The sequence below is a fragment of the Lissotriton helveticus genome, chromosome 8 (genome assembly GCF_964261635.1).
Source record: "Lissotriton helveticus chromosome 8, aLisHel1.1, whole genome shotgun sequence".
Lineage (NCBI taxonomy): Eukaryota > Metazoa > Chordata > Amphibia > Caudata > Salamandridae > Lissotriton > Lissotriton helveticus.
Window position 1 is genome coordinate 1,692,387,903 of NC_136069.1, and position 11,152 is coordinate 1,692,399,054.

Here is an 11,152-nt window from a genome sequence, read left to right on the forward strand (position 1 = left end):
GCCTTCCTACTGCCACCGGTTTTTCTAGCCCCACCCGACTACCATAGGAATTCCCACCTAGTACATACTAGACACAAGAGAAACCTCCCGATTGTCGATTATACTGAAACTGCTCTAGAACAATATATAGATATCAATAAAGGTGTCTTCCCTTATTTAGGTACAGTTGTGAATAGTAAACTGATACGTAGGTTAACCAGAACCCTTGAAGCAGTAGTAATTGAGACTACTTCTGCTCTAAGTAATTTAACCGAAGAACAATCCTTTATGAGAATTGTCGTGCTCCAGAATCGTCTCGTCCTTGACGTCATATTGGCCGATAGGGGCGGGGCCTGTAGAGTCATCGGATCTAGTTGCTGCATTTTCATTCCAAATAACGCGCCGTCTGTTTATTCAGCTATAACCAGACTTCATAAAATTGCCCATCTGTTACACCAAAATCCAGGCACCTGGACATGGTCCGGTTGGTTCTGGAATATAATTTCCGCCTGGGGATGGAAAGTCTTGTCCTTTCTAGGTATTGCAGTAGCGATCATATTTAGCTGCTGCCTCTGTATACAATGTGGCCCTGCGATTTGCGGCATTTGTGCTACCTCTTGTATTCCTAGTCCCAAGCCCCGTTCTAAAACCCGTTCCAAGAAAATTCGAGACGAACAAATGATACTGTATGAAATGATAGATGGTATCATGAATATTGATGTTTCCTGAAGGAAACGTAGTGACAAGGAGGGAATGTGGAAAAGTAAATTTTGCCATGTTCTGTGTCCCTACGCGTCCTCCCTCATATGTTATCTGTGCATGATTAATATGCATATGTTATTCCCCATGTTCGATTAAAGACGCAATTATAGTTGTGTCCACCTTTAGTATGTCAGTTTCCAGTTCTCGTGAATACTACGAATATCAGGCCTATGTAAAGCTACGTTGCCACGTTTCTCAGTGTGCACGTTATTCCATTGTAAAATCTCCGTTTCTAGGCCTCAAAAGGGCCTGGACACCAGATTCAGCTCCTGTCTCCTGAAGCCTCGCTGAGGAGCGATACAGCCCCCGCCTGTATCCTCGACCCTTCACTTACTTCCTGCCTCGCAGTGCCCGGTTCAGCCTGGCTCTGCCTCTGAGTCTGCCAAGAGTATGTTATGATTCCAGTTATCAGTTCAGTCCTCCTTCTCTGCATTCCTAAAGCTACTGAATCGCATCAATAGTTTACGTCATTTTCTAGCCTCTACGTCTCCATGTAAGAGAAATACTGCATTTAATGATCATTTAATATTCTTCATCACGCACTACATGTAGAATAATGCATGCTCCAGTCTTAGAGTCTGTTCGCCTTTACCCCGATAACATTTGGATTCTATCAACATGTTCTCTAAACATCAGATACTAGATACTGCTTAGGTACATGTCGCCCTGACTCTCCAGACTTCAGTCTCTGCTCCTAGCACAGAGTTCATAGCCCCCAGTTTCTCCTAGTAACACGTCATTGCCAGTTTGCGCGCACCATCAGGTTAGAGGTCCCGGCTCCTTAGGTAGCCCCCTCCATGGTTTCCACCCCATTCATGACATATTCTGTTACGTTTGCATCACATGTCTATGTATACGCCCTGTTACACCTCTTTTCACCCTTATCTTTCGCGACTGCTACGCGTCACGCCTATTGCTCCACCCACTGCTACGCCTATTGCGATGTAATGCTATGTGTTTGTGTTATGTATATATGCTCATGTACTGTTATTAAAAAGTTATCCTTCCTTCCGCCGATTCCGATCCTGACCCCGGCAGCGCTGCCAGGGCTTGCCATCCTATTCCTGTGCAGGTTGTCCCGTCCCAGTCTTTATGCTGTATTAAACCTGCAAAACTCCTACTACCTCGAATCTTGACTCTTATTTATTGAGCTATCTGTTATTCATTTATGCATTCAAAAAGAGAGGTATTATTTATTTATTTACCACAATACCAAAGCCCTGCTGCATGTCCCAGGCCCACCTTACTGAATAGCCTTCTCATTCGTCATTTTGTTAAAGCAATTCATTTCCTTTATCACCTTTAAGTCTCTTGCAAGTCTCTTCTGCAGCGTTGTACTTTGCCCCAAATATAGTCTAATTTAAGTAGTTAACAAGGAATCCCCACATGCGTTGTTCTAAGGACCACAGTCATTAGCTTTATGTTAATCCTGTTCACAATAGGGAGCCATTGCAAACTTCTAGTAGTGGAAGAGGTAAGTTCTTGATACTCAAAGGTCAACATCCCTCGGGCTATGTGATTCTGAAAACTCTTCTCTGTTCCTGTCCAAAAGACCAGTGTGTACCAGGCATTACAATAATCTTGGCACAAGTGAATAATTCTCCTTGTAATGTTGGATCTCACTCTCTCTTGTAGGAGGGACTATACTTTTCATCCAAATGTGGGCATAGTATACCGATGTTCATGTGATTCACCTCCCAGTGTTAGTTTCCATTCCACACTAAACCAGAAACCTTACTGGCTGGGAATTTCTAATCATGGCATCTCCAAGCTGCTATCCTTCTGATCCTTTTCCAGTTTTGCTGTCACTGAGCTGGTACATGTGGGATCCAACTGATAGCCAATATCTATCATGTGTCCAATATTGGGAAGAGGTGTGGCGCCGTGGCCAGGGTGACTGATACCGGATGCTGGGGCTCACGGTTCAATCTCCGGCACCGGTGGCAGGGGTCTGCCTAGCACCCTGTGACTCTGGGCAATAGCTTGCTTAATCTTCCCAACAGCCCCTAGAGCCGGGATGGCTCCTGGTAGCTGTCCGCATTACAAATACTGGATTTACTTTTTTATTTATGTTGTACCTTTTTCAGGAGTCCTTAGGAAGCTCTGTATTCTTCTCAGCATGCCTTGCAAGAAGAAGACACATGTTTGTGTCATCAGTGCACATCAGTCTAGATATGGAAAAGTCTACACCTCAGGTTACTAGCAGATCATTAGGTGATGTTAGGTGAAGTGATAAAGGGCTATCTCCCTGAACATGCCAGAAAAATTCCACCAGCAGCATCATTGCTGCCTCACATTGAACTTGCATAGTTTTATGTGGATCAACAGATCTGGATTAGTTCAAGAAAGTGTCTTAGATCCTTTACACCTCCCTCAGATGGCCCAGCAAAATCTAATTTTCCACCATCTGCCAACATCAGCAGTGCCACCATTGCATGGGAAATAGTCCTCTGTGCCACATACTAGTGTTTGAGGTGGGCGTACCTACAGAAATCCACAGCATAGTCTCCAGAAGCACACTTTTCATCTTCACTCTCTGTGTTTGATGTAGTATGTCTCTGGCATTTCTATAGTTACCTGTGGGTAGTGAAGGATTCCCATAATCCTGGCCATGGGGACACTTGAAGATGACAATAATTCCCCAATGATGCCGACCAGCAGCGGGTGTGTCGGACACCTGTAACCAGGGACAATACTCGTTCTTCCTGAGAGGAGTTCTAGAACCACTGCAGAGGCTCTGCTCTCAGACATGCAAGAATCATAAATCCGGAATCCAAGGGTGATGTTTGGCAGCATATGGGGGTTTCGATTGATTTCTTCTATAGCAAACACCATAGCCAGCACATCCCTGTAGTACCGGATACTGAACCTATTGGACAGATTGAATGATTGTCAGTACTTATAAAGTGATAGGAAAACATCCTCAGTTTAACCAGTCTCAAACCTAGAACTGCTAATGCAAGCATGAAAACCATCAGGGATGTATATAGTTTCCCCCAAAAAAGGGATTCCTGACTTTTTCCAATTTGTTGCCATATTAGTTCATAATCTTTTATCGTCCTTCACAAAACCCGGGGCAAAATTATACTATTTTCATCCCTGCATTCAGGGTTTTGAAATAAGCAGGCAGATAATATGAAAAACATAGATGTATAATTGAAAAGAATGACCCATTGGCGGGCAGCTCACTTGCACAGCACCAATTGTCAGTGCAAATATACTGCACTAGAATAGAATCCACAGATTGATGTAAACATTTTACTGTCCAAGTGAGAGATCAACTTACAAAACAACCCCCATCTATACACTTCATAGAGAAATGCAGAGATAAGCAAAACATAGACATGACACAGACAGGAAGTTACTGAGTGACCTCTTAGGTCCCTGAATAATCCCTGTATCTGAAAGGAAGCACCCTGTGTCAGACAGGTAACTGCTTTTTAACTTTTCACAAATCTGCCCAAGGAATCTCATCTGATTCATGCAGTGACATTGAGGGTCCAGCATACCTCTTTTTCCACAAATACTTCAAAATAATTAAAATATTAGTGATAGATATCAATTAGGTAGAATTAAGGTAGAAACTGCCCACTCTACCTTGCCACTAGGTACACCTGACAATGCCCTTGTAATCAGGTATAAGGCATCATAGGGGCAGTAGTAAGAAAAGAAAATAAGGAAGTCCCTGCTTATTTTCTGTAATTTTGATTCCTTGTCCTTCGCTTAGGCCCACAGCATCAATTATGAAGGAGGCAAGGTGTCAGTTCTGGCGGGTCTTCTAGATGAAAGTTTGTATTGCTGCACCTCTTCCAATCAGACAAGCAGTTTCAATTTTCAGAGCTCTGTTATAAATGTAAATGTTTGTATTTTATATAGCGCACTTCTACCCGGAGGCCTCGTAGCGCTGTATTCATACCGCTGCGGAACCCATCCTGGCTTTCCTGTGAAATGTCCACTCCTGGGCACCCCCAAGGTGTTATAGAAGTGGGACTTGAAGGGAAGCCCTTCTGCTCCCTTAGCAGAGTACTGTAAATCAGAGTTGGGAAACTAATGGCAGGTGCTGTATTACTCTTAGACTTTGATAGTGCAATTTACAATCAAGTCTTGTTTTACCAATCACATTGTTAGCATGATGCAAAGCTACCTGTATCAGGTAGAGTCAAAAGCCATGAATTACGATGGAGGGGTGAAGAGACTGCCCGATTAGATGGAAACAGGACCCTGTACAGGATAACTCTTAAAATAACTAAATTGCTGATCGTGTTTATGTGTGTGTGTGTGTGTGTGTGTGTGTGTGTGTGTATAAAATACCCATATATGTGTTTATATGTGTGGATGACTATCTGTGCCCTGACTATCCTTAATTTAATCTTTCTCTTGTTCACATATCATAAGCATGCATGAAATGATGTTGCCCACTTTGGTTCTCTCATAGGTGTTTCTCAAGGTGAAATAGTGGCAACTCTTGGCAAATTGTGGGAATCCCCATAAACACCATGCTCACCTCTCACATAGCACTGGCTCTTGTAATAATCTGGTAATTTCTGGCATGTTGTGGCATGAAAATGACTGCTCTCGCGTAAGGCTAGCACTTGCATATTGAAAGTATTTCTTGGGCTACTGTGGATTTCTCTGGAAAGCTGATTCCTGTTCTTGGTACTATGCTGCCACTGGAATGATGTTGCTAAGTCGTACCATACTGTGGCCATTAATATGCTTCTCGTCCCACACATGGTGCCCACACTTGGTATTAGGATATCAAACGTCCTGGATGTCCAGTAACTACCCTTAGCACAATAAAACCAAGGGATAATTCCAGTTATTGCCAATAAGAATCATCAAGATTCATCACAAACCTGTCTCAATGATATGAACCTTGACAGCCTTGGACCCCAACGTTCACTGACTAGCAGGTCACTTGTATTCATTTTGGACACTAACCTCACCCTCAAGTAACCCATTACCTAAATAGCTAGGATGGCCAGATACCAGCTCCCTTTTCTAAAGACAGTCAAACAATTTCTTCCGGAAAGTCACTTCACAAACTGTGTTCAAACACCACTTCTTCTCTTGTATATGGATTGTGGTTATACCCTACTCAATAGCCTCTCAGACACCACATTGGTACCTGCATGGCATCCAACTCACCTCAACATTACTAATCCAATGCCAGACTGCACCATCTTCTAAGCCAGCGGCATTATTTAGAATGATATCACAACCAGCTTTGCTTACATACAAACTGCAGTCTTGTCACACCCGCAGCCAAGACAACATCACACTCCAGACTGACAAGTGTAAACAGGAAAAACATAGCCAGCAGACTTTTCCCATCCATCCAATCTGGAATAACATCCCTGTATCTCAGCCCTGCCCTACATATGCACCAGCTTTGGAAAGAGTTGAAGACTCACCTCTCTAAGCATACACTAGATACTTTCTTCCATGAACAAATTAAGACTATTCAAAACAGGTTCCAAAACATCGCTCAATCTCCCCACACACAAAGCCCGGTGCATAGGGAACCTGCATCTCCTCTCACTTATTCATGCTTAGACACATTGTCTCCCCACTCTCTTTCTCTAAGTCTTGACCCCTGCCTATTTACAGTGTTAAAGATGGTTCCATCTTCTATCAACGCTCCCGTGAATTACATTTTCAACACCTCGCTGGCAACAGGGGTAGTCCCACTAGCTTGGAAAAAGGCTAAAGTACTCCCGCTGTTAAAAAAATAGCTTGCAACCCCAAGCATGCAGTTAACTTTAGGCCTATTTCCCTTCTTCTGGCTTTCTCCAAGATCCTGGAGAAGGAAGTTAACTACCAACTTGCGAGTTACCTGGAAGACAATGAAATGTTCCACCCCAGCTAATCCAGTTTTCACCCTCACTTTAGCACGGGAAACGCACTTCTCGAAGTGGTGGAGCATGTTCGGATCGCTCTAGATACTGGGGAAAAGGCCATGCTTATACTGCTGGACCTCACAGCGGCATTTGATTCCATGCTCCACTTTAAGCTGCTCGAGCGCCTGCATGAGATTGGGATCAGACATTCAGCCTTGAACTGGCTCTCATAATTTCTGGACAGACGGACTCAGGAAGTCTGGCTTCCGCCTTACACTGCACAAGGCAGACCCCAGATGGTGGGCGTTCCGCAGGCCTCGGCTCTCAGTCAATATATAGCTGATGACCTTAGTAATTCTCGCTGAGTCCCTAGGTACAAAAGTCATCTTTTATGCAGATGACACACAGTTTGTATTTGCTTATGAGAAGGGTAAGGACTTAGATGGGAAGCTGCTTTCACGATGTCTCACCAAGGTGTTTCACTGGCTGGATTTGCACCATTTGAGGTGCACCCGGACAAAATAGAGATCGTGATATTTGGAGATGTCCCCTACAATTTTGTGGAAACCAGCTGGCCGAGCAAAGAGCCGCACACTGGTTCCCCACAAAACTGCGTAAAGAACAGATACAAGCCCTAGCTGGATCCTGCTTCAGCGTGCTTCACATGCTGAATTTATTTTTATCTCTTTTATCTGAGTCTGCTGGTAGAAAGGTAGTGCAGGCGCTGATCATGTTGAGACTTGGCTATGGGAACGTGCTGTACCTTGGTCTCCCAGACTATCTCCTTAACACACTACAGGTGGTGCTGAACTCAGCTGCGAGACTGCTACTCAGACTCCCGTCCAGGTAACACATGACCACCCACTTGAGGGAGGGTCCTGCATTGGCTCCCGGTAAAAAAGAGGGGTATTTTTAAGGCTATGGTCCTACTGCACAAGGTCTTGCATGAAACTAGCACGTTCTATCAAAGTGGGAGGATTAGCACATACATGCCTGCTTGCACCCTTTGTTCTTCCTGAGCATACCTTGCAAGCGTGTCCCGCATTAATAGCCTCAGAATAGGAGGGAGATCCTTTTCCTACCTAGGACCACTCAATTGGAATAAACTTTGTGGAGAGGTGTGGCTCACTGGTTAGAGGCGGCAGACCTGTAAGCAGAGAACGGCCCGGGACCAGGGTTCAATTCCCGACGCTGCAGGGTCTTGGACCAGGGTCAACGGACTCGATAATTCTTGCCTCAGTGCCTACTCTAACCAGGGAACACACTCGGTAACTCTGGGCATTAAGCTTGCCTCATCTCTACAACGGCCCCCCACAGATGCCGGGGATGTCTGGTTTCACCCTGGAGATACCCAGAAAGGGACCATCTCACAGGGAAAACCAGGACGGGTTCCCCAGCGGTCTACAGCGCCAGGACACTCAGGTAGAGTAACAGTGCGCTTTACAAGAATCCCACATTTCACTAGACCTTTGGATAGCACTCAGCCTGGATATCTTCAAGAGGAAACTAGAAACCTGGCTGTTTAACAGCTAAATCAAGTTGCCTGGTCGGTCTTTCTCTGCCTAGTGCCGGGACACTCTGCTGAGTAACTGCGCTCTTTACAAAACAATATAACATAACAACAATACATTACAATGCATCAACTGTCCACAGGCCAGCTACCTCTACTGTTACTTGTAGTCTTTATGCTTGTCTTTGATCATATACAGCATTTCATTGACTTGTGGCTAGCATTGCACCACAGATATTGTACATACATACAATAAGCAATTTATTGTGATTTACTTTGGCTACCAGGTGAAGCCAGAATTAAGTTCAAGCTTGCCCACATCATGTTTAAATATATTTACATGCTAAATCCTATATCCTTATCAGCTGCCTTTATGATCTCCAGGGCACAAAAAGCTTTCAGGAGAAGAAAGGACTTGATTCATTATGTTTAAATCCTACTCAGTCACCACCTAATCGTTTTCTGACCAGTACCATCCTTCTGTAACCCCCTTACAATGGTCCTTCCCCCCACAGCTGTCACTTGTTTCCTGGAGCCCCAAAGTCTCCGCAACATGAGGTAGGCAGTGCGTTGCCAGAAAGATAAAGATAGCCCCAGCTGGGGGAGGGGTGATGAGACAAGCGACCACCGGAGTACAGCGGCTGCAACCCAATCGAGGGGCTGCGAGCGACTCTGATGCCTGAGCATGTTACAACAGCGTTGACCTCTCACCTTTTCACTGCTTCTTCCACCTTTTCTCTCCTGCCCAGTCGGGCTCGGTGAGCTGGCTCTGCCTGAATGGGCTGCTAGTGCTGCATAGGCAGCAAAGGAGATGCCGCTAAAGGGTCTGTGAGGGGGGCTGGGTCCAGGTGCAAGTGCACGCTTGGATGGGCACTTGGAGGGGACCGCTCGCTAATTTTGATGAACTTGGGTCCAGTGAGGGGATCACACCCACTTGGTGCATACCACTGGGACTCTGAAGTTAGAGTGACCCTCTTGGGAGAGGCAGGTGGCAAAGCATAGGAATACTTGTTAGGTTGTGAACACCCTTTGGATGTTTGGTAAAATTACCTTACTGGGGGGCCCTTTGAGAGACTGGATCCAGCATTGACTATTAGTTTGGTGCAAGGCAGGCGCACCAAAAACTCTACTGAGTGTGAGCTGGGACATATGGTACATATGTTTAATTGAGTCCTGTCAGTGAGAGCCACAGAAATTAAAAATCAGCGTCTGCTCTTCCAGAAAACCTTTTCCTGTCTTTTTATAGGGTGGCTTTCCTCAAACCCATTTAATCCCAACACATAGGGCATGATTTGGATCTTGGTGGACAGGGTTACTCCCTTACGACAGCCCGCCATTTACTATTCCATTATATCCTGTGGAACTTGTAATAACAGTGGACAGGATATCCTGTTTTATTTTGTTCTCATGGAGCCAGGTAATCAGACTGGGCATAAACTCATGAAGCTCTTCTCCTGCAAAAATCTGGCTGAGAAGGTTCCGTAACACATGAAAGACTGTAATATTGAAATAAATTGACAAAACTCCTCACATGATCGAAGCTGTGGAACCTCTGTGTGCCCTGTAATAATATAGTTTGAACAGGTGATAAAAGGGCTGTTTTTACCATGAAATTTTCAAAAATTTGAGCTTTGCCACAAAAATATTTAGCTTCTGAATTTTTCACATAGATTGGTTTTTGTGGGGTGATTTTCTGAATAGTTCTACTGAAGTAGATTTTGCAGACTTTGCTCCTCCAAAATCTACATTGTATAGCCTTTTATACACTGCACTCCAGTGAGACCTCTCAGTGCTTAATTTTGTTTAAAGAATGAGCACCGGTGCCCACTTTTCTGCTCTGTCTGTGCTATTAAAATCCAACGCGCCAAATACCTGGCTGAGAAATGTGGAATTCTCCCCGGGTGTTTCTAATCCACTACCAGACACTGCTGGTCCTTTACCTCCATCTCGTGTGCCCCTGTTTTATCCCTGTGTGCCATTTTTTTCATCTTGCTCTTCCCCTTCCTTTTTGTCTTTTTTTTTCTTTTCCTGCTTGTGGCCATTATCTGATGAGGAAAACTAAGTGCCAGTCCCCAAAAATGAGTGCCAGTGCCCCCCACCAGCTCAAATTAAGCACCCGAGAGCCGAACTTTAAGAAGTCTTGAGTTGAGTTGAAGTGATGTTCCCTACCTTTCCACACCCCTGCTTTCCTTCCATGCAGGATATCACCCATGACCCTGGCACTATAGACCGGAGAAAAATGATGGCAGTGGTTAAAAAAAGTAGCCAGCATCTCTGTAGTGTTTGCACATAAATTTCCTTTCAATAATTACAATGTCTTATGGGGTGCTCAATGTCTCGCACTGTGCCATCCACAGTGCTAAGTAATATACAAAGGAAACCTCTATATCTATAGACAATAAAACAATTGACAGAGCACAGCACAATGTAGTGTATACCTGACTATTCACAGTCAGGTTTTTATATTTAATTACAAAAGTAGACCCAATAATGAAAAATGTGTTCAGCGCATAAAATTTTCACCCCTGTTGCTAAGTTGTTACAGCAATGACACAGCCGACACGTGTTTCGTCGCGTTTGCGACTTTTTCAAGGATTGAATGTATATAGTAATTTTTCTTTAATAGAATAAGGCCGTTCTCTGGCCATACCGTCAGCCGGAGTCCATCTGTTTGAGCTGCCGCGTACATATACGTGATTTGCAAATACTGGTGCGTGCAGCTGTTGCTCCCGACCACTTCCTTGTATGCTGGGAGCATAAAAAGACGCTACTATCGTATGTTGGTCCGCAATTGACCTCTGCATGGAGATTTGGGCGATCTTATCAACAGTCTGCGTTTCTTTGGAACAATACAAAGGCCTTTTTCTATTAAAGAAAAATTACTATATACATTCAAGCCTTGAAAAAGTCGCAAACACGACAAAACACGTGTCGGCTGTGTCATTGCTGTAACAACTTAGCAACAGTGGTGAAAATGTTATGCGCTGAACAAATGTTTTAATATTGTGTCTACTTTTGTAATTAAATAGAAAAACCTGACTGTGAATAGTCAGTTATACAC

The 11,152-nt window shown here is 44.3% G+C and overlaps 1 protein-coding gene across 1 annotated transcript in view; it reads right to left on the minus strand.

The window, feature by feature from the left end:
* LOC144774110 (extracellular calcium-sensing receptor-like) overlaps positions 1–11,152 on the minus strand; it is a 104,560-nt gene that overhangs the window by 90,683 nt on the left and 2,725 nt on the right. Inside the window, exon 2 of the mRNA XM_078659136.1 lies at positions 3,319–3,610. Within this exon, the coding sequence (XP_078515262.1) occupies positions 3,319–3,610 (292 nt within the window). The remainder of the gene's footprint in view (positions 1–3,318; positions 3,611–11,152) is intronic.